This window comes from Moschus berezovskii, chromosome 10, assembly GCF_049115385.1.
Source record: "Moschus berezovskii isolate FMDL1 chromosome 10, NW_MosBer_1.0, whole genome shotgun sequence".
Lineage (NCBI taxonomy): Eukaryota > Metazoa > Chordata > Mammalia > Artiodactyla > Moschidae > Moschus > Moschus berezovskii.
Window position 1 is genome coordinate 96,197,085 of NC_142469.1, and position 27,552 is coordinate 96,224,636.

At 43.9% G+C, this 27,552-nt stretch overlaps 1 protein-coding gene and 1 long non-coding RNA gene across 16 annotated transcripts in view; one reads left to right on the top strand and one right to left on the bottom strand.

Annotated features, from left to right (window-relative positions):
• Positions 1–222: 222 nt before the first annotated feature.
• Positions 223–27,552, bottom strand: part of SYNE1 (spectrin repeat containing nuclear envelope protein 1) — a 491,794-nt gene continuing 464,464 nt past the window's right edge. For 11 of the 15 annotated variants that reach the window (XM_055433423.2, XM_055433430.2, XM_055433426.2 and 8 more), the window contains 11 exons: positions 27,191–27,524; positions 24,911–24,979; positions 23,041–23,183; positions 20,817–20,943; positions 19,856–20,067; positions 16,041–16,241; positions 14,517–14,645; positions 12,470–12,682; positions 11,011–11,103; positions 9,573–9,631; positions 223–1,193 (listed from right to left, as the gene is read on the bottom strand). In XM_055433423.2, the coding sequence (XP_055289398.2) occupies positions 953–1,193; positions 9,573–9,631; positions 11,011–11,103; positions 12,470–12,682; positions 14,517–14,645; positions 16,041–16,241; positions 19,856–20,067; positions 20,817–20,943; positions 23,041–23,183; positions 24,911–24,979; positions 27,191–27,524 (1,821 nt within the window). In that variant the 3' untranslated portion in view covers positions 223–952. The remainder of the gene's footprint in view (positions 1,194–9,572; positions 9,632–11,010; positions 11,104–12,469; positions 12,683–14,516; positions 14,646–16,040; positions 16,242–19,855; positions 20,068–20,816; positions 20,944–23,040; positions 23,184–24,910; positions 24,980–27,190; positions 27,525–27,552) is intronic. The other 4 variants (XM_055433424.2, XM_055433425.2, XM_055433428.2 and 1 more) reach the window with 3 other exon arrangements.
• The window catches only part of LOC148776363 (uncharacterized), a 140,055-nt gene continuing 121,210 nt past the window's right edge, over positions 8,708–27,552 (top strand). The window contains exon 1 of the long non-coding RNA XR_016038453.1: positions 8,708–8,981. This is a non-coding gene — a long non-coding RNA (uncharacterized LOC148776363). The remainder of the gene's footprint in view (positions 8,982–27,552) is intronic.

A 27,552-nucleotide genomic window follows, 5' to 3' on the forward strand; every position in this document is an offset into this window, starting at 1 on the left:
TCACACATTGGAGAAGGAAATGGCAACCCACTCCAGTGTTCTTGCCTGGAGAATCCCAGGGACGGGGGAGTCTGGTGGGCTGCCGTCTACGGGGTCGCACAGAGTTGGACACGACTGAAGCGACTTAGCAGCAGCAGCAGCAGGTTGCATTCTGAGAAGTGCCTGCTTAATAGGGAAGTTTAGAGTCATTTCTTTAGGAAGGAAAAAAAAAAAACACAGACAAAATATTTCATAGTATCTGTAATAAATGCAAATAAATTGATACAAACAAAACTTGGCTTTAGCAAACTGTACATACATAAATATCATTTCTTTTACTATAACATTCAACTTTTTTTTCACATAAAGCCTTCCATGATTTTTATTTATTACATCCAATGTTTCTTTATACCTTTAAAAAAAAGTGCCTTTCAGATTTACAGCTTGTGCTTCTAATGCAAGGTTAGAACATCATGCCCCCAAAGAAAACAAGGTAAAAAGGAAGCTGCCATATAAGCTCTTAAAAACCGTTATGTTACAGGGTCTTCAAATCTCTTCAGCACTGGTTGGCTGGTAGGTTGCTCGATGCCAACATGGTGCTCAGGTAGCATCACTTGAATGGATGGAGCAGCGCTGTGGGAAAGCTGCCCAGATGGTTTCCGGAAGTGCCCGGGCGCACACAGGATGGGCCTAGGGCCCAGAGTTCCCGTGTCCAGGGACCGGTGGGAATCCTGACTCTGAGGCTCAATCAAGATTTCTTCCCAGTTCCTGTCCTCTCTGTGCTCTCTCCATCACCAGTTACCGTCACCTCCGAAGCCATGATTTGCACACATGGGATGCGGAGGGGAGCGTCAGCTGCCGAACCGAGGGCGTCCTCCAAGACTCACGTCCTGTCTTTGCTCATTTGGGATTGCCCTGGGCCAAATTCCTCCTTTGGCGGCCAGCAGCAAGCTGCAGAGAGCGTCTGCTTGGTTCAGAGCGGAGGAGGGCCGTTCGTGTATCTGAGCATGGGGTGGAATGATCGGGCAAAATTGTTGGAGAGAGCACAACTGTAGTCTTCCTCTGACATTGGGACTAGGCAGGCCAGCCCAACGAGAAGCAGCAGGAGGAGCTGAAGAGGAAGGGCCGCTCGGAGGACTCTGAACAGGAAGGCTCGGCCGGACCGGGCTGGCCGAGGCTCAGAAAGGGAGGAATCGGAGCCACCTTTTATGGACCTGAGAGAAGAATCGACATCAATAACTCAAGCATCTCCAGTGTTGGGTGGATGCTGTTTGCTTCCTCCCCTTTGGTTAGGACAAACTCAACCCAACCTGGCAGTTAGCTGCCAGCCTTTTGCAGTAAACCCTGGTGATCTGCCCACCACCAAATGAAGAGTTGTTTGGAAACTGCACTGAGGGAAAGCAGACATTTAGTCGGTTAAAGGTAACTTAACTGGGTTCAAATTCCACCCCTCGATTATCAAAACCTTTTCCAACAAAGACAATTGCTCTACACACACTCCACCAGCATAAATTAAGTAGACCCAGGATAATTAAAATGTAGATGTTTGATGCAGTACATTTTTGGTGTAAGAATATCAAGAGCAACATTAGGCACACTTAGTGGCTGTCGGGATGACACAAGGTCTTCTTCCCGTCTAGCTGTCCTGGACGTGCCAGAGTCCATGTAGCAAGGACAAGGACAGCTGCAGTCATTTTGTACAGACCCACAGAGTTGAATTAACCTTAGAGTATACCCTAGTTTCATCTTGCACTGAGTCAGCGACTGGCCCTAACATGAGCGAATTCCAAGGCAGTAAGAATAAGTGTGGCAGTGGTGTCAATCCACACAACGCAGGTGCTGAATGATACTAAATCCAGGGTGATCCCTCTGTCACTGGTCCATCAATTTGGGAAACAGACACACTGTTTCTGAAGATAGATTGTATCTTGAAGGCTCCTTCTAGACCCAATGTTCCACGTTTTCCTATCTTCTTAAAATTCCCCCATCTACTTTTGAAACATCGCATTAGAGATGAAGCATGAACTTCCGAATTCATAAGAAAGACCGCCTGTGAAACACTGAATATGGAAATAGGCTCTGGGTGGGAAGTACTGCTTTCTCTTTGTAAGCAGCCATTAATGTTTTGGTTACTAGTAGAGAAGAGGAGGAAAGCAATGTTATTTATAAGAGGAATTGTGTACACACACACACACACAACATTGCAGAAGCAGAAGGAACAGATGTACCAAGGAGACCCATTCCCCACAGCTAGTCTGAATTCTCTGATGGTTTAATGGTAAGGGCATTGATTGTGAGACCACAGGAGAGGTACACTGGTATGAACACTGTATTGGTCACTCTGTATGCTCATCTCATGAGAAAACACTGTCTCCAGCTACCTCGAAAAGAAAAGTGAAAGTCGCTCAGTCATGTCCCACTCTTTGAGACCCCAGGGATTATACAATCCATGGAATTCTCCAGGCCAGAATACTGGAGTGGATAACCTTTCCCTTCTCCAGGGAATCTTCATAACCCAGGGATCGAACCCAGGTCTCTTACTTTGCAGGCAGATTCTTTGCTAGCTGAGCTACAAGGGAAGCCCAAGAATACTGGAGTGGGTAGCCTATCCTTTCTCCAGCAGATCTTCCCGACCCAGGAATTGAACTGGGGTCTCCTGCATCTCAGGCGGACTCTTTACCAATTGAGCTATCAGAGCTACCTTATTAGCCATTAATTTCGGAAGCCAGATTACACCGTTATCAGTGAGGAGTGGCACCAAAGAAAATGTTAAGATAAAAAATAGAAGCAGTCCCCTTAAAAGGAAACAGAGGGACTACTCAAAACTCTTTCATTAAATTTACAAAAAAATACATGAAAAAAACAGTCTAGACCGGTCCTGTAGAAGCTCTGAGCAGCCGTGTACTATACTGGGTTTCTACTGCAGCTCTCAGAGCGTGACTGAAAACAACAGACCCCTGGCCTAAATTGGGACTGTGTTCTTTTCGGGTCTACAAACCTTGAACAACTGACTTCACCTCTATGCTACAACCTCTTCTTCAAATCCTGCAAATTAGACTAGACAGGCTTCCAACTTGCAAGCTCCATGTTTTATACACTTTATGTCTTCTAGTAATTGGTGAATATAAAGAGGTTACCAACTGGGAGGCCACAGGAGTTCAATCACCATCTAGTGGTCAAATTGATTAACTGCCCTCTGCTAGGACCAATACTCAGAAACACTGTATTTTGTGAAGATACGCGTGCGTGCATGCTCAGTCAACTCTGGCTCTTTGTGACCCCATAGACTGTAGCCCATCAGGCTCCTCTGTCCATGGGATTTCCCAGGCACAAGAACACTGGACTGGCTTGCCATTACCTTCTCCAGGGGATCTTCCTGACCCAGGGCATAAAAGAAGTCTGTCACATATCTATTAAACAGAACTTTCTCTAGCTACCTAACTGTAAAATATCGTGCTGAGATAAAGCCTTAGAGTAGCTAATCCATCTTCCGATTTTGTAGATATATAACTAACAAAAGTTCACATTTACTCTTCTAACTGCTGGATGACAGAAGCATTTGCCTCTCACTTCATCCCCACAGCAGTCCTTGGTGTTCCTGTCCCACCTTCATCTTATAGCCAACGTAAAGGAGGCACAGAGAAGTTAGGCAACCCACTCGAGGTTACACAGCTAGCATGGCATAGAATGAAAATTTCAACGCTGGTATTCTAACTTTTAGAACTTAGGCTTTATAAACAGAGTAAATCACTTGCCCCAGTTGACCATGAAAGGAGGAGCTGTATGGACTTCCCTGGTGATCCAGGGGTTAAGACTGCCTTCCAATGCAGGGGACGCAGGTTCCATCACTGGTCAGGGAACCAGGGTTACACATGCCTCAAGGTGCAGCCAAAAAGTAAAGAAAGACAAAACGAAGAGCTCCAGTAGCATGTCTCTGTAATTTTTTGCTGTTTGGTGGCAGGAATGAAGGTCATCCAGGTCATACTTACGTCACAGGTATCTCCCATGTGGATGCAAAGAAGGCAATGTCTCAAAATACTTGGAGGTGAGTGGTTTCCTCATGTCTAAAATAAATGCTTTTAATCATAAGGTCACAAAGTCAGTATATGGACACAGGGACATTCTATTTTGAGGCAGCTGTACAACTGTGGGCAAGTAATTTAATCTCTCTGGTCTTCAGTCTTCTCACTTGCAGAGATGAGAGTGCATTGATCTCCTAAAAACTTCTTGGTTCTGACAGTTTATGAATTCAGTGGTTTAAAGTGTCTGGAGAAGGATGAGACAGTCACCCATGAGCTCTGGACTGAATGATCTGAAAATAGGCCCTGGTGAACAACACTCTCCACCTGTCAGCTGTCTGACGACTTAAGAACACAAACGAGAGCGCCACGTTTCCTTATTTTTCAGTATCTAAATAAAATGAGGGAGATTTCAAGCTGACTTTTTTCTTTAGGAGACACTTCAGGACATTAATGATGAGCAGATTCATGCAAATCATTAAGAATCTGACTGACAGAGCTGAACAGCCTGTTTGTCAATTATTAGCTTCTCTGAACAATTAAGCCAAAGATCGAGATCAAAACAAGGGCTACACATTGACTAGTCCACTCCTGAGAAAAGCAAGACAAGGTCACCATCTTTGGATGACAGGCTCAGATGTTACAGAGTCTACTGAAGGACATGGCACATTTAACAGCATCAGAGCATTCTGTATTAACATTTAATTAGTGCAAGCTTTCTGATGTTGAAGAATGCCAACCTGGGTAGAAATAATGGACTAAGATGGGGACAAAGAGAACACACAGTGCTTAGTGATTTTCCATGCAGCTGACTGCTCTTAGAAATGTCCAGTTGGTCTACTGAAAACAATGCCACCCGTGTGGGGCAATTACTAAGGTTTCAACAAGCCCAAAGTTCTCTCTCCTTAGGATGAACCTGTCCCTTCTAGTATTAATACTAGCAGGTTAATGATACCAAGTAAGTGAGTACTTTTAATATTTAATATATTAATCTAAATTCAATTAAGTTTCAAGAGTCTTGGGGAATCTGACAGGAGGAACAAAGATCTCTCACTCATCCCTCTCCAAGGGCCTTACTCTACAAACAGATGCAGTGAAGGCTGTGTTGACAGAGAAAAAACTAAATGTGTAAGCTAGATTAAGGAACTTAATCAATGGAGATATTTTGGGTAACCCTGTCCTGCAAAAATATGCTTATTCTCTACAAGTAAACATTTATAATTTTTCTCACTCTTTCAAATTTGAGGGTAAAAAAACTGCCCAGGCATTGTTTCATCTCTTTCCCAAAATATGTGTAGTTGTGGGAATTCTGGTCATGGAATTCTCCAGGCCAGAACACTGGAGTGGGTAGCCATTCCCTTCTCCAGGGGATCCTCCCAACCCAGGAATCAAATCCAGGTCTCCTGCATTGCAGGCAGATTTTTCACCAGCTGAGCCACCAGGGAAGCCCATACCTATGAACGCACCACAGCAAAGAAAGTCTCAGAAGGGCTGTGAGAAGCCTAAGGAGTGAGTGTGCATGGCGAGTGCGACTCGTCTCAAAAACTTTATGTCACCAAGGAAATGAGTTAATTCTGTGCATACATCACTGAAACACAAATGAAAAGGCACTCATCTTGTAACTTGTGAGCAAACACTGGCAGCAGAGGAATAGAAAATTTTGTGAGGAAATATCAGGCTGTCCATCATTCCCTGGGTATGTGGTTCAAGACACATTTTCAGAATCCACTTAGGGTGTGTCTCCCCTTATTCCACAATGAACATCCTGGCTGGTCCAAAGCTACCGCAGGCAGCCCACGGCAGCCCCAGCCCTGGAGCTGCTGTTTAAAGTAACCCTCGCAGGGGGAGGTGCAAGGCAAAGAATCGCCTGCCCATGCAGGAGAGGCGGGTTCAATCCCTGAATCGGGAAGATCCCTTAGAGAAGGAAATGGCAACCCACTTCGGTATTCTTGTCTGGGAAATCCCATGGACAGAGGATGGTGGGCTATAGAGTCCACGGGGTTGCAAAGAGTCGGACATGACCTAGCAACGGAGCGCATATGCACGCGTGCACACACCCCCCCCCACGCGCACACACACACACCCCCCCACACACACACACCCACACCCACACCCCCACACACACACCCGTTAAGAGCCTGCAGTTGGCTGGAGTGGTTAATGAGCTAGGATTCAGAGTAAGAGAGATCTGGTTTCAAATTCTACATCTTCATGCCTCTATCTCCTGATAATCCTTGTCTATAAAACTGGGAATGAACATGTTGGGAGGATTAAATAAGGAAATGAGAAAACAGATATATAACGTTTAGCATGGTCCTTAGAATACACTAAATGCTAAATAAATGTCAGCAACTTATCATTCTTATCTGTATGATTAAAGCATGGCTGTGCTGACTCATACCCTTAGGGATATTGCTAGATTCAGCCTTTTCTTCCAGGGAAATAGTCCTGATTTATGGCAGTATTTTCAAAGAGGTGATGCATTTTTCCAAAGTGTCTTACTTGTTCCCGGGAAACACTGGGAATGCAGACCTCAAAATATGAAAGAAACATAGTGGAGCGTGCCCCTATAACTAACTGTCTTACGCCAGGGTGTCCAACCTGCCTCGGGGGCAAGGTTGTTTTAGGCTGAGGCACTTTGAGAGCTTTGAATAAATAAATCCCCAGGGAGGACAGAAAAGACCTGAAAAAAAAAATTCCACAAGAAATTGAACAGTGTTTTTACAGTGAGGCCCTCATGGACGTGCAAGAACCCCACTGTGCCTGCTTAAATGCTCCCTTGAGCACACTTTAAAATGAGGTCCTTTTTCCCTCTGTTTCAGCGTTTCAGCCAGTCTTATTCTGTCTCAGCTCTTTGTGCAGAAGGTGCCAAAGACTAAAGACGCCCAGGGAAGATTTACATGGTACAGTTCTCAGCTTTGGCATGAAGTCATCATTTCCCGCTATGCATACTATGGAGGAGTTTTTCCTTTGCCTTGCAGGAAATTGGAGTAAAATCTTCCCATGGGTGAACTTCAGCTAATCTATGGTAGAATTTTGAACAGTTATTGGCTCTCAGGTTAGATAATTTCAAATCAAAACTGGAGAAAAAGTGTCAGCTGGGCCATCATAAACATGACTTCAAAAAGTCATGCATCTTAAGTATGTTTAATCTCAAAAATTGTGAAGAGTTATCAGGAATGTATGCTTTCAAATGTTTTGAATATTAAAGAGTCTTGATTTAGGGGATCCCTAGATTCTTGACATATTGCTATTCTTTTATGACAGGAACCACACTGTATTAATTTTGTGGGTCCTGGGCCTAAACATAGTAGGTGGATGGTAAACACTGGTATCAATCCATTGTTAGGCCTAGAATATCATGTAAGAGAACAGAGAACAATGGCTCTAGAATCAATCCGAAATATACAGCAGGCAAACAACTGATATTCTTAATATCTGACTTTAAACCACCAAAAGAATATAAGCACCCTCCCTTCAAACAAATACCCAGCTTCTTTCAAGTCAGCCTCTTTGCTCTCAGAAACAATAGATGCCTAAAATTTCCCCATCACAGATCGCTGGGGTCAACATTCTAAACTGTTTGTGCTTTGGCAATAAACTTTCAAGTTCGCTGGGCCAGTGCAAGATCAAACGCAGGGTAATCTCCAGTCCAATGTAAAGGAACACCGTGACAGCCTGGATTGTGAGAGAAGTTAATTCTTCCCCAGCAGACTCTCCATGTTATTGTCCATGTGGGTGTACCCCAAAGAGAGGTGCCAAGGAGTTAAGGATCCAAGAATGCTCAACCACAACCCGCCTGCCAAGGTGTTTGCCGACGTTTGCCGTTCAGGTGAGGATCATTTGCATTTCAGGTCCTGTAAGCAGCAAAGTGGACATTGTGCTGTGTGCTCAGAAAGATGTTAATAAACATTGCTGGACAGAGCAGAGCTGAAGGCACCTTGCGGATGTCACAGTGTGTCCCAGCCGCAAAGCCCTGTTAGGAGACATGTCGAAGCCCTTGCTGCCCTGAGAAATGAGGCCTTTGACATTTCAGAAGGCCGGGTGGCTGTCTGAAAGAACAGGGGACATTGGGAACCAAAGGGCGGTTGCTACCAGTATGGATACTATTAATAACACAAGAGCTTTTCCCATTCTCATCACCATCGTTTATGTCAACTACAGAGTTGACCTCTGGTATCCTTAAAGGAACGCTGCGGGGACAAGATGCCCCGTCTCTGTTCATGACACATCAGTAATTTGTAGCAAGAAGATGAACTTTATGAAACAGTGATCTCTCTACAGTACATGATGTCTTTTTTTATAGGGTGCTAAGAAAACATCAGCGCACCTGGAGAAGCCCATCGTGATCTTCAAAAATCCCCATGAGTTTTCCTCCATTCATGTTTTATTATTGATATTGTTACAGAACCCCCCCCCCCAAAAAAAAACCCCACAAAACTGTCATCAAACCAAATCAAAGGGAAAGAAAAAAAAAAAAGCAAAACATAGTGAAGGGAAGCTTAAAACCAGAAAGCAGATCATGATATGTACTACACAGCTGAGTGGAAACGACCAGAAGCAAAGGCTGGTCCCTTTTGCACACAGCTGGAAAGCTAACACTCTGACTCAGGGCCTGTTTACGCCTCCTCATCCCCCACCCTCCTTCCAGGAACTGAGATTCCAGCTCAGTGATGAGACAAACCACTTTTAACAGTGAACTTCTGGCGACTGGAATGAAGAGTCAGCTTCCAAGGACAGTATTTTCATTTTCAAAAAGTTATCTGGGGAAATGTGAACTGATTAGTGGAAGGGCCGGGGGTGCAGACATCACACCGACAACGAAGAAGGCAAAGCATTGCTAACTGCGGAGACACGGACTGTTGGAAGCCAGGCGTAAAGCAGAGTGGCAGCTGTGAGGAGGCTGTCTGGGGGTCCCCGGGAGAGGGGGCGACTGACTGCTCTTGTTTCTGGAGGGAAAGAGCTGGCCGGAGTGTCAGGAAGGTAAGTGTGTGTGCTGGCTGAAGAGGAGCTTTAGGAGAAGCAGAAGAGAGAAGGTGCTTATAAATTTTAAGTGATATCAGATTAGGACTTGCCGTGTTGAGACTCCAAAACCCACCATCTGGATAAAACACGAAAATAAAATAAAAAGCTGGGGGTGTTAGTAGATTTTATTCAGATTTGTGGGTTCTGGGGATGGTAAAATAATTCATTGATCTATCACCTATCTTATTGTAAAATCTAGAAATAAAGAGGATGATAAAATTCTGCCATGAATCAAATGGCACTGTGCCATCAGTGACATCGAATCTTTACAAGGACACAGAAAAAACACCATCGGATGAAAAGTACTGGATGGCCTGTATATAGTTAAACAAAATTTTGGCGGGGTCCAAATATTTGACGCTCTGAGATTTTCTTGTACTTTCCACTTAGAAAATTCTCTCTCAATTTATTAGGAAAGGGTGTGGACTGAAAAGAGTAGTTTCTCAACTACCCTGAGGCAGATCAAATACAGGCCTGACTAAACCATGGACAATTTTCATCATCCTCTTGGAGTTCTAGAACAGTGTGGAAACCAGGAGAATAAGGTACCTGCTATGTGGACTGCTGACAGAGGGTCCAGGCTGTGAGAGACTACATTTGCCTCGTGGCTGTTTGCAATGAACAGGGGTAAAGAAAGAAGAATGTTCAGTCCAGGCAAATAAAGACGAGCTACTGATGAAAATTAAACTAAAAGTGCAGCAAAGGAAATATAAATCAAATGAAATGATCAGTACCCATGAATCAAGGAAACTGGCTTTTCTTTGGTTGAAGAAGCAAAATCAATTAACATCTATATTATTCATCACTGAAGAAACACAGATGGTGGTTTGGGTATGCACACCACAGTGGGTACATTTCCCCCCTTTTCATGGTAAAAACATAAATGACTACACCACCCAAAGATCTCTGCATATGTAATTATAATGAATACAAACTGCAATATGTTATGTTACATATTTCAAATATACTTTACATATTTTTTCATCTTCCAGCAGGTAGGTCAAAAATAATGATAAAGTGAGACTGTTCTGTGTATAGTGAAGACTCAATAAGTTAAATACTCAAATAAAGGCTAAAATTTGACTCGAAAAGCCAGTATTCCTTCACATTCTTAAACTAGGATCTATAGGAAACTAGTGAATGTAGTAAAAAAAAATTCTAAAAAGATAATAACATTTATCAGCATAGAATTTAAGTGTTTATAACAAAAAATATAAATGAAATCAATATTTCTAAAAAGTAAAGAAATGGAATGATAATCAAAATGAATATAATCATAAAGCCAGACCAAAAAAAAAAAAAATAACAAAACAAAAAACGAGCCTCTAATTACACAGAGAAATCAAGGTAGAGAGGGTAGCAGGGGCCAAAACTGGTCTTTTCTTCCTCATCGTGTGCCAGGGAGACAGCCCCATTACAGGCCTTGTGCGTGAGTTATCTTGAGCTGGTGCCGCTCTGGGGGCCATACAATCACAGAAAACTTCAAGACCACCTTCAGGAGCTTCTGTGCTTGAGAGTCAGCAGAGCCCCCGCTGGTCTTATAAACTCAGTGGTCTCAGGAGCTGCTTGGTTCTGTCCACCTCTGCCTGAGGCACCCCTTTATGTGGAGCCTGCCTTTCTGAGCTGGACTGTGGCGGTGGTGATTTGAAGGGAGGGGCCGCCAAAGGGGCCAGGGGGCACTGTGCTGCTAGAAATGGCCCTTGGAGCAAGAAAAATAATTCGTCTCCCTGCTTATGAACTGCAACGTTGAACCCTGATTCTTCTGAAGAACAGAATTGCTCTTTTCGCTCCTGAGTGCTTGTGGAGGGGGTTCAAGGCAGGACTGAGGAAATGGAGCTCTTTCGTGTCACCGAGTGACGGCCCCATGCTGCCTGGGGACCCCTGCTCTGCAAGGGGAGAGCCCTTGGACCCTGTGTCAGGCACAAAGGCCGCCGCGCCCCCGTGTTCCCTCCCGTGGGCCCACTGAAAGTAACCCATGGGAAGTTACCGTTTTCTGTCTGTTTGGGGTACTTCTTCCCGAGGTAGGACTCACAGATCCCGAGGTGTCCAGTTCGTCAGCAGAAGACCAGGAAGACAGATCCTACACGAGAAACAGATGCTCTTAATGACGCGACGTCCCAGAGCCATGATGGCTTTGGGATCTGCAAAGTATTTCCCACCCCATCCTCATCTTTGGGAAAAAGAGAAGGGGAGGAATAGAAATGCAGACGTAGAGATGACATGTATGGATGTGGCGGGGAGTGGGGGGCACACCGGATGAATGGGAGATTAGGACTGACATAAACACACGACCATGTGTAAAACAGATAGCTAGTGGGACTCTGCCTGATAGCACAGGGAGCTCAGCTCAGTGCTCCGTGGTGACCTAGAGGAGCGGGGTGGGAGTGGAGAGTGGGAGGGAGGTCCACGAACGAGGGGATGCATGCATGCATACAGCTGATTCACTTAGTTGGACAGCAGAAGCTAACACAACACTGTAAAGCAACTATACCCCAGTTTAAAAAACAAAAAATAGAATCGGACAGTTGCAGGAAAAACAGAACCTAATTCTTCTAGCGCATTGGACTTTCCTGGTTGTGAGTTTGGGCCTTCTGGAAAATAGAGGTATTTATTTATTTAACAGCTACGTTTTAATAGCTAGGTATTTAATAGCTCTGTCATTACTGGGTCACTTGAAGCTTTATTATTTCTCAGTGACGGGAATGGACTGACGTGAAGTGGGTGATGGAATCTGCCTTAGAGCTGCAGGGTGATCAGGCTAGAGAGACAGCATGTCGGTCATCCAGGAGCTACCCTTTTTAGCATCAGAGAAACTGTACTGTTTCTGGCACCTGCTGTTACTGGGAGTACATAATTCTTTTGCCTGCAGCATGTTTGTGTGTTCATGACAGGATTTCACAAGTGAATGTCTGAAGTCTTACCTGCAAAAGCATTTCTTAAAACCAACAATATTACTACGATGCAGTAGATTTACCAATAAATAAAGAGATAAACAAACAAGCAAATAGATAAATAAATAATAGCTAGTGGAGAACACTTCTTATGACTTAACTGTCATCTGTGTCAGGCGAATTCATGCCTTCTAAGGTCTGAATATGAAACTCATGTGCACCATTGCTTGTGACCTCCTCTTGCTGCATTACTGAAAGCACATGCATTCTTAAATAAACTGGGTAAAATAAAATGCCACAATAGTGGTGCTAACAGGGTCAGCAGTAACAGTTACAAGAGGATTTTTGGATGTAACAGAATCAAAAGTAGTGTCCTGTTACGAAAGTTTTCGAGTCGCTTTTTTATTTTGAGAGAGATTTGTAAGAGCAGTGATTGAGGGAAAAGACACTCTTCTGACAAGTACTCCATTCAGAGTCTTTCTGAAATGGATAAAGATGGTGCTTATTTGGTCTCCTGCAGGAAATTTGACACAATGATGTCTGTTGAGAGCTTACCTGCTGACTGCTTGACATGTCTAATAACTTCTCCAACTCCTTGATATGACGACTGACCTCCTTCAAGAGAAGTTTGAGTCGATTTCCAATCACATGGACTTTTTCTTTGGCTTCTAAACAGTCTGTGCCTTCAGCATTCACCAACAGTTGGCAAGACATGTCTTGCAGTGAGGCCACTTTGAGTTGAGATTCCAACAACTCATGCCTTATTTGCTATGAATATAATAAAAAATATTTTTCTAAGAATTTTTGATACTTGGAGAAAGTCCCCATGTGCAGGATGACATCACTTTAACTCAGTGGACAATTATACCCAAGCATCGCACAAGGAAGGGTATAGCAGCCATGGCCTTTGGGGATCAGGGACCTATGTTCTAATCCTACCGCTCCCCAAAAGCATCCTATAAAATCCCTGAACCTTTCTGACCTCAGTTTTCTCATTTGGAGGTGGTTGTTTTTCAGTCACTAAGTCATGTCCAATTCTTTGTGACCCCACGGACTGCAACATGCCAGGCTCCCCTGTCCTTCACTATCTCCCAGAGTCTGTTCAAATGCACGTCTATTGAGTCTGTGATGCTATATAACTGTCTCATCTTCTGCCACCCCCTTCTCCTCCTGCCCTCAATCTTTCCTAGCATCAGTCTCTTTTCCAATGAGTTGGCTCTTCAAATCAGGTGGCTAAAATATTTGAGCTTCAGCTTCATCATCGGTCCTTCCAATGAGTATTCAGGGTTGATTTCCTTTAGGTAAAATGGTGATATTAACTCCTGCCTGGTCCACAGTATTATTGGAAGGTGCATATTAGTGAATGTATGTCAAAGTATTTAAAATATAAAGTATTAAGCAAATGAGACATAAAATATTCATTTAAAAAGAAAAGTAAAACTAACATATAAATGCAGAAAAACTCAGCTTGGTTGAGGTATACCCTGATATCCATTTGAGATTTTTAAAAAGGTATATGGGTGATTCATCACTCACAACTTAATGCCTGAGGTCAAAAGTCTGGTAAAAATGTAGCTGCATAGCTATTTCCTCTGGGTTTCTAAGACCTTTACAGTACTGAACTAAAAGCTGCCAATTCTGTTGGTTAGGTCACTGTGAGTGTTAAATGTTAAGAAATAGCATTTTAAAAATACAGAAAGTGACAAAGTGCAAATTATTTTCTCCTAATGGAACTCAAATATGCTTCCTTATCTTCCATAAAATCACTTAAGTATATGGCACATTATATTGTCTGAAGTTCTTTGCATAGGAATCTATAAAAAAATCCTGCAAATATCCTTTTGAATTTAGTACTAGAAAAAGTTTCCTATTCCTTGAGAACTAGTATGTTTCCTTTTTGTCAGGTAATGAAAATCGTTTAACTTACCACGTTTCCCTTGTCTTAGATTTCAGAAAACTTGATGCTGAGGTTGAATCTACAAACTTAATTCTTCTTAAGAATCCTTAATGGTCTCTATTTTAACAGAGTCTCTATTTTAATAGATTTAATGTCCTTTTATTATCAATTACCCGAAATGGTACTGGAACATAGATTCAATATATAAAGTTTAAATTAGAAATAAATTGAAAATAAGCATAGAGCTGCCTTGATGAAAACAGGCTAATTAAGATGAAGACCATCTGAGGACTTCCCTGGTGGTACAGCAGTTAAGACTTTGCCTTCAAATGCAGGGGATGTGGGTTTGATTCCTAGTTAGGGAGCTAAGATTCCACATGCCTCATGGCCAAAAAACCAAAAACATTAAACAGGAGCAAGATTGCAACAAGACTTTAAAAAAAAAGTCTCAGAAAAAAAACTTTTTACAAAAGGCTATTAAAAACTTAGCTAAAAAAACAAAAAAGGTGAAGACATTTTTAGATGAGCAGCGACTTTAGAAAAAGATTCTAAAGCCAGCATATGCCATCTTCCACGCACATGCTTGCTTCACGGAGATGAGAAATCATGAGGGGTAAAGAAAGACTAAGAGACTACAACACGAAAGGTGAACAAGTAGAACCACCTATAACATAAGCAGAGGCCATCCAAGTCCACGTATCTCACCTTAAGCTGTTTGTGATGGTCTTGAAGTATTTCTGCATCAAGGTTAGAATCAATGGGGACAATTTCATTTTTCCTTCTGTCAATGTTCTCCAGCATAAGAAGCAAGCCGTGACTCATTTCATGAAAATCCTATGGAAAAAAAAATATGGAACATAAAATCGTCTTGAATGAGACATTTTTCTTTCCCTCACAGCTTAAATATCCATGCATTACAATTCCTACCATTGGTTTTCAGATCTTATACACAATGCCTTTCTAAGCAAGCACAGAAGTTATTATAATTATCTGAGTTCAAGTTCTTATCAAAAAGCATCTAATTTATTACTCTAGGGAAAAATTAGTCATTAGGAAAACCAGAATTCAAATACTGAATTCCTAGGGCTCTAACACAGATTGGAGAGAAGAACTCTCCTTCTCTCTCTTCCTCCTGTATTGAAATCATTCCAACATTAAAAAAAAAAAATTATTTGGCTGTGCTGGGTCTTAGTTGTGGCATATGGAATCTAGCTCCCTGACTAAGGATTGAACCCAGGACCCCTGGACTGGGAGCACAGAGTCTTAGCCACCGGACCACCAGGGATGTCCCCAAATCTTTCCATCCTTGAAGGCCTAAATTCAATCCCTTCTTTCCACATATCCATGTGTTCATTTAATCATGGAAGATCTCCATGGTGGGAGACGCTAAACTAGAGATGGGGGAAACCATGGCTTGGGTACCTGCTTTCAAGCAGCCGTTACTCTTGGGGGCACCTACAATCCTGGAATATAGGCTTCCCATCCTGCTCGGATTATCAACCAAACTCCTGGCCCTGCCCACAAAGCCCTGCATGATCTGTCTCTTGACCACCTCCTGGATCTTTCTTGGCCATTCTTCTCCGATCACACTGGCCTCCTTCTGTCCTTGAAGATGCTAAGCCCTTTCCTGCTTCTGAGACTTGCCACTTGCTTGACCTCCTTCATGGCAACATCCTTCTGGTGTCAGCTCAGACGTTCATACAACTTCCCTGCCCACCATTTCAACATGCTTTCATTCGGTTACCCGTATCATCATCTGGAAGTAGCTTGGTTAAGCATTTATTTGCATTTTTGTTGTCCATCTTCCCCAACAAAAGCAGAGGCTGGGCTATATCCTGCCTGTTTAGTGCAGTGTCTGTCATGTCTGTAAACACCGGGCAAGTAACTGTGGTCTGAATGAATGGGTAAATATTTGTAATGCTCACTTGAATGTCTCCTAACGTGCTCAGAAAATATCTGTTGAATGAATCAAAGGAGGAATGGTGAGGCTGAGATAAATTGATGGGAACAGTCTCTTGCAAATTCTAAAGGAGATGGGGTTTTTTCAACTCTGGGTCACATGTACACATTCTCCAGTAAAATGAAAACTGGGCACAAAATTATCTCACATGAATACTGACTTTGGGAAGTAACTGCATCCCTCTAGTGACCTTGATAAATTGAGTCACAGACTCAGCCACACTGGAAATGTTGGATTCTGGAACATGGCCTGCCCAAAGCCCCACAGACCTGGCACTGCATGAGCGCATCCTGGAGAAGACACCGCCACTCCTCCAGCAGGGAGCACACACGGTCCCACCGCCCGTTCATCTGGGACAAGCGATCCTGAAGATCCTGGCTCTCCTCCTGGCCAGTCTGAGTGAACTCGGAGCTGCACAGATGGATGGAGAGGATGATGGCTTTGCGGTGGTCCACAGCTTTCTGGAGCTCCTGCAAAGAGAAAGGAGAATAATCAAACAAGGAAAACAACAATAAAAACATTCAAGAGATATAGTCTGAGACCTCTGGAAATGCTTCACCCAAATTAAAAAGATCCATTAATTAACACTGGCCTTAGCAAGATGGCTAAGGTACACACCATTGGGGACCACACTGGAGCTAGAAGAATTGGATCAGATATAGACTTACTGACATAAATGGATCTTAAGAAAATACAGTTGTAAGTGAAAGAGTCATAAACAGATTGCTATAGGTTACAAAAGAGCACTTATGCAATTTAAAATATATTGTGCACACACAAATCCACATTTTCCAGGAATACATGTGAAAAAAGAATATTAAAATTTTGGAATGGTTGCTATGGGTTTGAGGATTAAGAAACAGTGGGAGAAAAGGGATAGATAAATAAAATTAAGGAACTTTGCAGGAAGCAAAGATGATCCTGGGCAATGAACTAAAGAGAACGATGAACTCAGCCCCTATCATGGGAGTCCAACAACAAACCAACCAAAACAAACCAAACACAACATCGTCCAATAGTTCTGAGCAGCAGGAAATGTGCTCTTAGTTCCAGCGTACAGATTCAATTTCCGTAGACTAATGCTACTCACTGGGCTCCAGTATCACTGTGGACAGTGACTGTAGCCATGAAATTAAAAGACGCTTGCTCCTTGGAAGGAAAGCTATAGCAAACCTAGACAACATATTAAAAAGCAGAGATATCACTTTGCTGACAAAGATCCATACAGTCAAAGCTATGGTTTTTTCAGTAGTCCTGTATGGATGTGAGAGTTGGACCATAAAGAAGTCTGAGTGCTAAAGAACTGATGCTTTTGAATTGTGGTTCTGGAGAAGACTCTTGAGAGTTCCTTGGACTGCAAGGAGATCAAACCAGTTAATCCTAAAAGAAATCAACCCTGACAATTCATTGGAAGGACTGATGCTGAAGTTGAAGCTCCAATACTTTGGCCATCTGATGCTAAGAGCCAACTCACTGGAAAAGACTGGGAAGGATTGAGGGCAGGAGGAGAAGAGGGTGACAGAGGATGAGATGGCTGGATGGCATCACAGACTCAATGGACATGAGTTTGAGCAAGCTCTGGGAGATAGTGAAGGACGGGGAAGCCTGGCGTGCTGCAGTCCATGGGGTCTGCTTCTGCAAAGAAGCAGGCAAGACTTAGCTGCTGAAAACAATGCTACTCAAAGTTGTGCGCATAGGTATGAAATGCGCCGCTTGGTAGGAAAGCAGATTCCTAGGCCCTGGCCTCCAGCTGTTCTGACGTCACAGGCACCAACAGTCAGTGGTCCACAGCCTGGGAACACTGCTTCTGCCACAGACCAGACTTTTTGAGATGATAAAGAGAATAAATAGTATTTCATCAGCTCACAAATTTAGCTTGGTTTCACAAAAAACAAAACAAAAACAAATAGGTGACTGTGTGTATTTCCCCAAAATCTAGAACTAAATTTCAAGAACTTGAGTACAAGGTTATATATTAATCGCTGAATATCTTGGTACTGGTTAAATGTTCCCAGATCAAAGTAGAGTCAGTGACCCTATAGATCACATTTACCCAGGCTACATTTTCTTATAATTCTCACCATTTCTGTTATGTTTCCAACTTGTCTTAATTTTCACTTTTAAGTGGATTCTTAACATGCCATGATATAGAGCTAACCACAGAAACAGCACAAAAATCTGCAAATATTGTAGAAAATACTAGGTTATTCCACATATTTATCCTCAGAAAACAGATAGGAAAGATAGGGGAGGGATGCATAAGAGGGTGACTTTTTCTTATCACACAGGCTGACTTTCAAGGTCTCAATTTTTCCACTCTGATCTCACTTAGGTCTCAGATTCTGGCCAGTGTTTGCTTCATCAACCTTTTAAGGAACTGATTATAATGCAACACTGCCTTGCATTTTCCTGGAGAGACACTCAAGTAATTTAAGCACTCTAAAAAAAAAATAAAATGTAATCCAGAGAATGTAAGTTGCATCTCCCATCTGATGCTTCCTCTTGAAATTGATGGAGCTGGTACAGAGGCTATTCTATAAGAAGTCTGAGCAGTGGTCGAGAAGACTCATTTCACTGTTTGAAAATTTAAAACACATTTTAAAACAAGGTAAAAAAGCTAAAACAAGGCAGAAAAACATCAGCCCCAAAGAAAACCAGCGTACACAGAAACCAGGGAGACACAAAGGCAGTGTGCTTTGCTTAATCCTTGAGTCTAAAGGGCCCAGTAGCTACATCTGAGGAAGAGCACAGCTTGACGTTCTCCAAATAAAAAGGCAGGACCAAGAGAGCTATTAAGAAGACATTGAGCTCTCCATCCATAGTACGCTTACAAAAGTCTCCACAGATGGATCTCAGTGCATCTCAATAGCTGGGCTGAGGAGGATTTTTAAGATCTAGAGAGGGAGTTACAGAAGGTTATCTTCTGTACTACACCCAACAGGTCAAAATCAAATAGAAATGTCAGGTGTTTTAGCAGGATTACTCCACAGGTTTTATTTAGTTGGATTTATTACACTGAAAATTGCTTCTGCCACTATCATAATCCATTTCAGAAGTTCTGCTGATTCCAGAATGACAAGTGGCTTCCTTCCGTTCCGCTCCGTTCACTCGCTCAGTCGTGTCCGACTCTTTGCGACCCCAAGAACCACAGCACGCCAGGCCTCCCTGTCCATCACCAACTCCCGGAGTTCACTCAAACTCATGTCCACAGAGTCGGTGATGCCATCCAGCCATCTCATTCTCTGTCGTCCCCTTCTCTTCCCACCCCCAATCACTCCCAGCATCAGAGTCTTTTCCAGTGAGTCAACTCGTCGCATGAGGTGACCAAAGTATTGGAGTTTCAGCTTTAGCATCAGTCCTTCCAGTGAACACCCAGGATTGACCTCCTTTAGAATGGACTGGTTGGATCTCCTTGCAGTCCAAGGGACTCTCAAGAGTCTTCTCCAGCACCACAGTGGCTTCCTTAGGTCTCCACAAACTCACACGTATACCATCTGGGAGAGGCTTCCTCTCCAGCTCTAGACAGACTTGTAGGATCCTGGCCATAGCTGTGTTTCCCTTAAAACAGGTTAACTAGGTCCCAGAGGTAGCTAGAGGTTTTATGCAATTTTAACTGGTCATTAAATCATTATTATTTTCATGAGGGGCTTCCCTGGTGGCTCAGATGGTAAAGAATCCACCTGCAAGGCAGGAGACATGCACTGGATCCCTGGGTCGGGACAATCCCCTGGAGAAGGGAATGGCTACCCACTGCAGTATTCTTTCCTGGAAAATTTCACGGACAGAGGAGCCTGTGGGCTACAGTCCATGGGGTCTCAAAGAGTTGGACGTGACTGAGTGACTAACACACACACACATTTTTATGGGGCTGGTTCTGTAATCAATCCAGCTCTCAACCCTTCCAAGCCTTCCTAGGAACACTCTGACTCAGGATGGTGGGGGAAACATTCCTGTCCACTTCCACCAACCACCGGCCCACTGCTTTGTGAGTGTGTAACAGCCAGGGCTGGTGATTTTCATCTGACTGAGCCTTCCAAATGGCAGCTTTCTGTCTGGCATCGTGGGAAAGGCCAAGGGCAGCTACCTTCAGCTTCTGGATTTGGAGCGCAATGGACTGGATGTCAGTGCTGAGCTGGAGGCGCTGAAGCTGCTCCAGTTCGCCCTCCGTCTCCTGCAGCCAGGTCAGAATGTCATTCAGGTCTGAATCCAACTGCTGCCTCCTCTGGGGCTTCTGTTTCATCCTCAGCTCCTTGCTCAGCGCCTCTGCCTGGATGAGTTCCCAGCGGTCAATCACACCTGGCAAGACAGAAAACGCACAGAAGAGCGAGGGGTTTTTCTCCAGGCGGAATGTTTAGGAAATGCTTGAAACCGACATGGGAGCTAACTCTAAAACAGAAAAGAAAGTAACGCCACTGGGCATTTCTATTACTGTCAGCTGTAAGTAACAGTATAGTGGCTGTATTTTTCCTATCTTCATTTTTAACAACGATGGGGAAGAAAAAATCAGCTACATAAGATTTAATACTATAAAGAGATTTATGAAGTGACAGCATTAAAGTGAGTGAACATCGGGACTTCCCTGGTGGTCCAGTGGCTAGGACTCCCTGCTCCCAATGCAGGGTGGCCTGAGTTTGATCCCTGGTCAGGGAACTAGATCCTGCATGCTGCAACTAAGACCTGGGGCAGCCAAAATAAATACATACAGAAATATTAGGAAAAAAACCACAACAATAAAGTTGGTGAAGATAACTTTCAGTTCTTGGTTTCTTTCTGCAATAGAGCTCTGAGAGCACTGGGCATGTATATAGAAGATTCCTGACTAGCGATTCAAAGATGATGCTTTAAAATATATGGGACTTGGGGAAAAACCACTGTGATACTTTTCACCTTCGTGTTCTACCTCCAGAGATCCCTGTAACCTGGAGGAAAGTTCTCAGGACAGAATAGTATAGATTGAGGTAAGCAACACACTGGAACTCAGAGGCAACAAAGGGTTCTGAGATCTTCTATTTCACTCTGTCCTGAATAGAGCACAACTCACTCACCAGCTGTTTGGGTTTCAGTGCTATTCAAGTTAACAAAGCCAGGAAAATGGTCCTCTTCCTCGGCCAGCTTGTGTTCCAGTCTTTTCACTGAGTCTATGCTGCCGCTGCATTCACCCAGCAGTTTCATCTGTTTAGACACAGAAAAGAGGCTCCCTTGTCACAAAATTCTCAAGCTGTCATGAGTGCAAGAGATCCTGGGGAAAATATCTTTGGAGCTACTCAAAAAGGACAGTGGCTAAGTGCTACCTCTCTGTAAAGAGTAAGCTGCTCTTAGCTTCCCTGATGCCTGCCAGTTCAGGGACATGGGTTTCATCTCTGGTCTGGGAGGATCCCACATGCTGTGGAGCAACTAATCCTCGAGCACCACAGGTAAGCCCGTGCTCGAGAGTCTGTACTCCACGAGAGAAGCCACTGCAATGAGAAACCCTTACACCACAACTACAGAGCAGCTCCGCTTGCCACAACTAGAAAAACACCAGTGCAGCAATGAAGACCCTGCACAGCCAAAAAAGAGTAAGCTGCTCTGCTGGAAACAAAAAAGTCAAGTTCAAAAACATGCTTCTAAAACATGTGACATGTTCATATTTACACAAAGCAATGCCTTGGAGATATACTTGGCACACATGGTTTTGCACAAGTCCTCCCAATTTCTTTTAAAATTTATGAATCAAAACAGACTAAATCGATCTGGGATTTAACACTCAGAGCCCCCAGCTGGCAATATAACATATTGTCTTTGGCAAGCTGCTCCCTTTTTCTTAAACTGAAGTGTGGGAATAGTGTGATATTACCACAAATCTCACAGGAGCATCTATTTGAATTAAGTAATTAAAATGCTTCAAAGAATAAAACAATATCAACACCAGCTGTTTCATGAGAAAATCTAAGCAATGCTTAATAGATACTAAGGGAATAAATTCTGACATCAAAAGAAAAGCTTCCAACTCTATATTTAATATCATGCACATATTCAAAGACTAAAGGAACAAATCATTTCAAGGCACGCCTGCTACCCTGATCATAACGTTTTCTTTCAAAGCCTTTACCAAATCACGTTGCTATTAAGTTACTTTGATTGCTTTTTATTGGTGTTAAGTCTAATCTCAGTGATTTCAGCACACTCATTGTGAAACTGTATTATATTTTTCAAAAGGAGGTTTCACTATAATAGAAGTCAGGATACGAGGCCAAATTGAACAAGAAGTAAACTCATGATTAATTAATTACTCTTCTGTGACTGTGAGGATGTTAACGTCAGCATAAAAGGTTCTCTTCCCTGGTTTCAAAAAAGCTGTATGTGTGAATTGTCATTAGGCTTAGGGAAATTAATTTTTCTTTCCTTTTACGAGGCAGTTTTTTGGGTGTGAAAAGAAATGACAGAAGGCCTTGAAGAGATTTACTTTCAAATCTTCTTGCTTAAGTATGCGTAAGAAAACAGGTAATTCTCTGAGTATTTCTCTGGGAAGTTATTCTGTCAGTAACTTGAGCAGAGCAAAGCTATTACATACTTTACAAAAAGCTTCAAAAATGGAACTAGTAATACACACAATCTCTTGCCATCTTCTCCCCAAATTTCGTTGTCAGAATTGTTTTCCCCAGAATGAGAGAACAAACAAGAGGATAAAAAAGTCCCGGGACCATCAAGTGAATCAAAAGACACCCAGGAAAAGAACTAACCCATTCTATCCCAGCAATATACCAGCTGAAATCCGCTGCTCCAAGCACAAGCTTGGTCAGAAAAGCATTAACTGAATTTGAAAGAATGCCTAATCACCTTCCGGGGCCAAAGCAATCTGTGAAAAGATTTCACAGGCGATCTGGATTCGATTCCCTGGGTCAGGAAGATCCCCTGGAGAAGGGAATGGCCACCCACTTCAGTATTCTTCCCTGGAGAATCCCATGGACAGAGGAGCCTGGCGGGCTACAATCCATGGGGTCAAAAAAAGAGCCTGACACGACTGACGGACTAACAATTGCACTTTCAGTTCTCTGTGTAAAGGAACAGGCTGGTTCTTAAGGTAGATCGCGGGTCTGAGCACAGACCACTTTTGCACAAAAGGTAACCTGCTAACAGGGCTTCTTTTTGCACACACACCTATGAGTTCATGGGCAGCTTGGCAGGCGGAGAGTAGACACAGACCTCATGCCACAAACAGATGGCTCTTTGTCACACAACTGTGATCACCAGGGACGTGTGAGGATCAAGAAGGGCCCGGATACTCACGTAGCCTCTGTAGCCAGAGTCTAGCTCTGGTCCTGTGGGTGTTTTGCTGCGGATGATATTCTCCGTTTGCTGCATCTGAAAGTGGCTGTCATCCAAGGCTTTGCCCAGCTGTCGGATCTGTGACTCCAAGGCACCAGGGTCCCCTGCAGGGTCAACCATGAGAATCTCGATAAGCTTGACATTCGAGGAGATGGTTAAGAAATTCTACAGGAAGGCAGGACAGCAGAGAGATGGCACGTGTGTGGGTGATCATAAAGCACATTTAGTACTGACATGCTGGTGGGTTAGGAGTTCAAATGACCAGACTGATGAATGTGCTTGACCAAGAGTCTGAGCTGGCTGGGTGCTGCCCCAGGGGCTATGCGGTAGGTTCTCACAGCCTGTGAGTCTGCTTCCTCTTAAATCTGCATGCTCTGAGTTGGGGAGGGCCATTCTCAAAACCTCAGGTGGTCCCTTCTGCTCCCCGATAACTAGGAGTCAGTTACGTCTCAGGCTCCCTCTGCAGTCACTTATCAAACAGAAAGTCACACCATCTTATTTTCCTTTCTGCATCTCAGTAGAAGATGGTGCCTCTGAAGTCTCAGATGGCTGCATCGTTCACTTAAGGCAAGACCTCAGTAAACTGAGAAAAGGTGTGTGTGGAGGTACCACACTAGCAATGACTTCCTTTTGTCTGAAACTTGAAACAAAATCAGGAGAAAGCAAAAATTTTAGCATTTCCATCCAGGTGTGCTGTTCTCACTCAGAGCTTAGAACTCCTGGCTTACCTCCTTTGAGAGACGTGACGCTGTTTTGGAAATGGGTGTGTGCATGTGCGGTACAGTCTTTGAACTCAACAAGAATATGACCGTCAGAGTGAAGCTAGCACAGGGTGAAAGCAGAGTAAATATTAGCAAGCTTTATTAATTCTCTTTTGGAAAGAAGGCCTTCTAAGTACACCTGGAAGAAGTCTCTCACTGGGAATCACTCAGGTAGTCACCATTTTAGTAATGATCTTTATTTTCCATCCTTTTGCTTTTCTACAAAAACTTAAGTGTAAACTAATAATCTCACAATTCAACATCCTATCACCATGGTCCAACCCTGTTCTCTCCATTGTCCTGCAAATTACAGACTCTGAACTACAGTTTGTTTAGAGCGAGAGCCTAATTTTTTGGAACTGAATACCTGATTCACCCTTTGTCTTTTATGGGCCCCCAGAGATCAGGAAGATAAACAGTGGGCCTGGGGCTAGTGAACTTGGGACTGAATCCCTGAGCCCTGACCCCTCAGCCAGCGGTGGGTCTGCAATTCCTCCTTGAAGTCATAAAGTCAGAGCTCTTACAACCAAGCAAGGGGGCTAGAGCACCAATGCTAAGACTAGTGCTTCCATCTCCTATTTTCTGCCATTAATGGGCATCATAGTTCACACTTACTGAGAGTGACTACCATTTCACAAGTTGAATGGCTGTTTTCCTGCACTTGATTACTGAAGCAATGGACTTCCCTGGTGGCTCAGGCAGTAAAGAATCTGCCCCAGGTTTGATCCCTAGGTTGGGAAGATCCCCTGGAGGAGGGAATGGCTACCCATTCCTATATTCTTGCCAGGAGAATTCCATGGATAGAGGAGCCTGGCGGGCTACAGGCCATGGAGTCACAAAGAGTCGGACACGACTGAGCGACCAACATTTTCACTTTCACTGAAGTTTTACTCTTGGTGTGGATCAACCAAGTGGTTTGGGTTTTTGTTTCTGAGACAGCAGTCAGAGAAGAAGGTTCTGCCTTAACATGCTTGTGGCACAGAGCTGTGAGAGGGTGGGTAACGGTGCTCAGAGAGGAGAAGGCTGGTTACAGGTGAGCAGGGCAGGTCTGCTTTGGCTTTGGTGCCTACCAGAGGAATTTCTGATTGCACTTTCTGTGAGTTTAACATAGGCCTCAGGACTTTCAGGGATCGTTACATCTGCAAAAAGAGCACAGTCTAAGTTGACAGCTTAGGTCTGGAAACCTGGATCCCCTGATGGCAAGAAAATAACTTTCCTAGGGGAAAAAAAGGAAATTAATCATTCTGGGCCGATAATTCTTGAACATACAGAGAAGTCTGAGTCCAACCACCAAAGGGTTCCTGAAATAAATCACAATAAAGTCTCGCATTGATGGAGAGTGTTTTATGAGCCAGGTGATGTTCTGGGCACTCATTTATCCTCACAGAAACCCTACAGGGTGTGTGGAAGTGTTATTCTCATTTCATTGATGAAAAACACTGAGGCCCAGGGGAATTGTTACCCATTCAAGTTTCAACAGCTAGTAGTGGCATAACTAGAATTGCAATCCATACAGGTGCTAGAGCGGTGCCGTCCAACAGAAATAACATTCATTGTTTTAAAGAGTCTAAGGGCCACAATGACAAGTCAAGGGATGAAAATAAACTCAATACTTAATTTTACTCAATCAACGAATCTAAAGTATAACATGTAATCAACATAAGTACTATTATTAATATTTTACACACTTAGCGTCAGCCTCTTGGGAATCCAAATGTGAACCATCACACAAAGAAAAAGCAGAAATTGTCCTTGAGGGGATGTGCGCGATGCGTTTACAAGGGCTCCAAGCTGGCCTCTGGTTATTTATTCTATTTCGACTCACCTTTCTTAAAATGCTCCTCTGTCCCCGTCCGCCCGTCACTGTATGTTTCCTGAGGTCTCATATGTCTTGTTTCCCTATGTACACTCTTTCTGTGCAGTCTCCCCTTCCTTTCCTTGGGGACCACTGACATGTGGATAACTATCTAATCTACATTTCTGCTTCCTGATCCATGCAGCCATCCACTGCTGGCTTTTTTCTGTGGGATAGGCCACAGCATCTCAAGTTCAGGACGTGCACAGAGGAACTCACCGCCTCCTGCTCTCTCACTGCCCTGCCCCCGTGGCCCCACAGACACCCAGAACATTCTCCCCTACTCATGGTCCTCAGAGCCTAGGACCACCTGCATCATTTTTGATGCTCACACCAGAAAAATCACTTCAACTGCAATCCCATCAGCCAGCAGTCATGCAGGAACCGTCTCATGATTTCCAATAGCTCTTTCATCTATTCCCAGCACTGCTATCTTAGTTCAGGCCACCACCACATCTGTGTCCTGGACTGTAAAGTGATTCCATCTGGACTTTCTTTCAATGTGCCCTTCTCTAAATATTGTTGAGACAGGTTCTTTGAATATAGACATCAGATCACATTGCCTCCCTCCTTAGAGCCCTGCTGTGACTGTCCAGGGTCTTCATGGTAACACTGCGTTTCATAATAAACAGGTTGCTATATGACCAGGCCCTGGTTTGCCTTTCCATCTCCTCTCTGTTCACTCTCCACCTCTCAGTCTACAGCCCTGTCATTCTGGACAAACTGGAGGTGACCGAAAGTGCTGAGGCAGACCATAAAGCCGAGATGGGTGTCCTCTCCTTTCTTCCTCTGGACACTGTCGCATCCTCCTGACTGACTTCTGTTCATCCTTCAGGCCTCAGCACAGGTCTCTTCTCTAAAGCCTTTCTCCAAAGCTCCGGCTCAGCCATCCCTGGGCTGAGTTTTCGCACCACCGGGTGTACCGTGCTACTCCCACGCCAAACATTTCACACAGGTGTTTCTTATTTGTCTGTGTTCCACCCTAGAGCGTTAGGGCTTCCCTGGTGGCTCAGAAGTAAAGAATTTGCCTGCAATAATACAGGGGATGCAGATTCGACCCCTGGATTGGGAAGATCCCCTGGAGTAGGAAATGGCAACCCACTCCAGTATTCTTGCCTGGAGAATCCTATGGACAGGAGTCTGGTGGGCTCCAGTCCATGGGATCAAAAAGAGTTGGACACGACTCAGAGACTAAACCACCTCCACACTACCACCCTAGAATGTAAGCTCTTTGAAAAGAAAAGGAACTGTGTATTTCCAGTACTTATAAAGTGCCAGTCATGTAGTAAGAATGTAAGTATACGTGGGATAAATCAGTGGTCATATCAATTTTGCATTTGTGAATCATGTTAATATCCCATTATGCCATTGAGTACAAGTTCCCCTGATGGGAGAAGGAAGATGATTCTGCTTAGCCCATGGGTTTTTGGGACAGTATCCATTCCTTTGTATTTTCTTTCAAACTAGCATACACATAGGAGGAGCTCTTTCCTACCTGATAAGCCAACAGCTCCCCTGAGGTAGAAATCTTTATCTTCTGGAACTTCTTCATCCTCAGAGGGCAGAGTTCTGGACACAGCGGACTCCAGGTCACGGCTGAGGTCATAGTCATGGTCCCATTCCAGGGGGATGGAGTCCACACTGGCGGGGGTGTCTCGTCCAGACCTCTCGCTCCGGAGGGGCTGGGCGAGTGAGAGGGAGGGGTTGGAGGAAGGCTGCGGGGAGAGCACGCCATCCGTGGAGGTGTCCCGCCAGTGGAGGTCTGACAGAGCTCCAGCCTCATCCAGTTCCAGCTCCCGGTCAGAGAGGTCATGCTCATCATCTGGGAGCTAGAAACGCAGCCAAGACAGGCCTGTT